The 1,622-nt window shown below is 54.4% G+C and overlaps 1 protein-coding gene across 1 annotated transcript in view; it reads left to right on the top strand.

The window, feature by feature from the left end:
- LOC114069536 (protein DENND6B-like) overlaps positions 1-1,182 on the top strand; it is a 7,526-nt gene extending 6,344 nt beyond the window's left edge. The window contains exons 6-8 of the mRNA XM_027906396.1: positions 118-277; positions 707-786; positions 1,039-1,182. Coding sequence (XP_027762197.1) covers positions 118-277; positions 707-786; positions 1,039-1,167 — 369 coding nt within the window. The 3' untranslated portion in view covers positions 1,168-1,182. The remainder of the gene's footprint in view (positions 1-117; positions 278-706; positions 787-1,038) is intronic.
- The last annotated feature ends 440 nt before the right edge of the window (positions 1,183-1,622 follow it).

Below are 1,622 nucleotides of genomic sequence, written 5' to 3'. Positions count from 1 at the left end.
CTCCCCCCTCCTGGCAGGGACTTGCAGAGCCAGAAGGTCCCCCCTGAGCCTCCTTTTCTCCAGGATGAGCCCCCCCAGCTCTCTCAGCTGCTCCTTGTGCAGGATAAACATGTTTAGTGCTGGAAGGGATGGTGTTGGGGGGGGTTGACTCCCAGATGTGCCCTTTTCCAGTCCCTGGTGCTGGTGTCCCGCCTGCCCTACGTGAACCTGTTCCAGTCCCTGCTCCAGCTCATCGCTCCGGAGTACTTTGACAAGCTGGAGCCATGCCTGGAGGCAGGTGAGCAGGGAGGGCTGGGAGGGAGGGTTTGCAGCCTGAAATCCTGCAGGGGTTTGATCAGGAGGTTCTGGAAGGACGGTTTGAAATGTTCCAGATCGGTTTGTTCCGCAACAAATTCTGGCAGGGAAGAACTTTCTGTCTGCTTGTCCAAATGACAGCCGGCTGCAAAGGAGGCACTGATGGGAAGGGGATGGATGGGGCTGTCAGTGTAATCCCAGAGACAGCAAGAAGTGCTGCTGCTGCATCTCTGGCAGGCCTTTATTGCCTTGTTCAGCTCAATCCTGGTTTATTTAACACTGTGGTGCTGCTGTGGGAATGAAGGTGCTCACCTGGGAACGGGCAGTGATTCAGTGCCAGAACTCCCAGGAGCAGCTGGACAGGCTGGGTTTTCCTGCAGATGAAACCTTTCCCCTCTCCTGTGCCCCTCAGTGTGCAACGAGATCGACCAGTGGCCTCCTCCTGTGCCGGGACAGACCCTGAACCTGCCCGTGATGGGAGTTGTCATCCAGGTACCTGTGAATGGGGAATCTGTGGCAGCAAACTGAGGCAGAGTGGGAGGGAGGAGCTGCACTCTTTTATTCTGGCTGTTGAAAGAAGTGTTCACTCCAGATTCTTCCCCAGCCTTTTGGGTCTCCACAGTTGGAGTTGAGGGTGAGGAGGTTTTCTCTCGTGGGTGGTTGTAGGGAAGTGTGTGTGTGTGTGTGTGTGTGTGTTGCTGATCCCATCTCCAGGGGTGGCCTCTGCTCTTGTGTGCAATCCAGGTGAGAATCCCATCCAGGGTGGATAAACCAGGATCAAGCCCAGTGAAGCAGTTCAATCAAGAGGTGAGCAGAGCCTGGACCACTGAGGGAGGAGGGTGGGAAGAGCTGGAGCTCTTAAATCCTGTTTGAAAAGCCTGGGATCGATGTAGGCTCAGTCACCCACTTGGTTAAACCTCAGGCTCTCGTGTCTGGGAGTCAGACAGGACTCTCAGCACAGTCTGTGTGCTCTGAGTTACTGTTCCCCTTGCCTTTCCTGGGAATTCAGGCCTAGGTAGGTCTCCTGTCTTCAGCTTCTGAGTTGTGGTGCAGCCTTTGCTCTCTGAGCACCTTCAGTGCTTTGGTTCAGCTTAGATTTCCGTTCTTGTTGTGTCATCTTTCCCCTTTCCTCTCCTCTGACTGATGCTGGTTTGGGGCCCACATTTCTAACCCTTACTGGCTCTGTATCTCGAGCTCTGTCCTCCACCAGAGGGGACTCTGGAAAACAAAGGAGCAGACCTGGGCAGCCTCTCACATCTCAGAAGGAAGGGATTTTTTGACCGGTTTAGAGGCAAGGAAATTAATTTGGACCTCGAATGCTCAACCCA

The sequence above is a fragment of the Empidonax traillii genome, unplaced genomic scaffold (genome assembly GCF_003031625.1).
Source record: "Empidonax traillii isolate 1590-97213 ecotype Southwest subspecies unplaced genomic scaffold, ASM303162v1 scaffold1292:size136317, whole genome shotgun sequence".
NCBI classification, from domain to species: Eukaryota; Metazoa; Chordata; class Aves; order Passeriformes; family Tyrannidae; genus Empidonax; species Empidonax traillii.
This window is presented reverse-complemented; position numbering and strand designations above follow the sequence as displayed.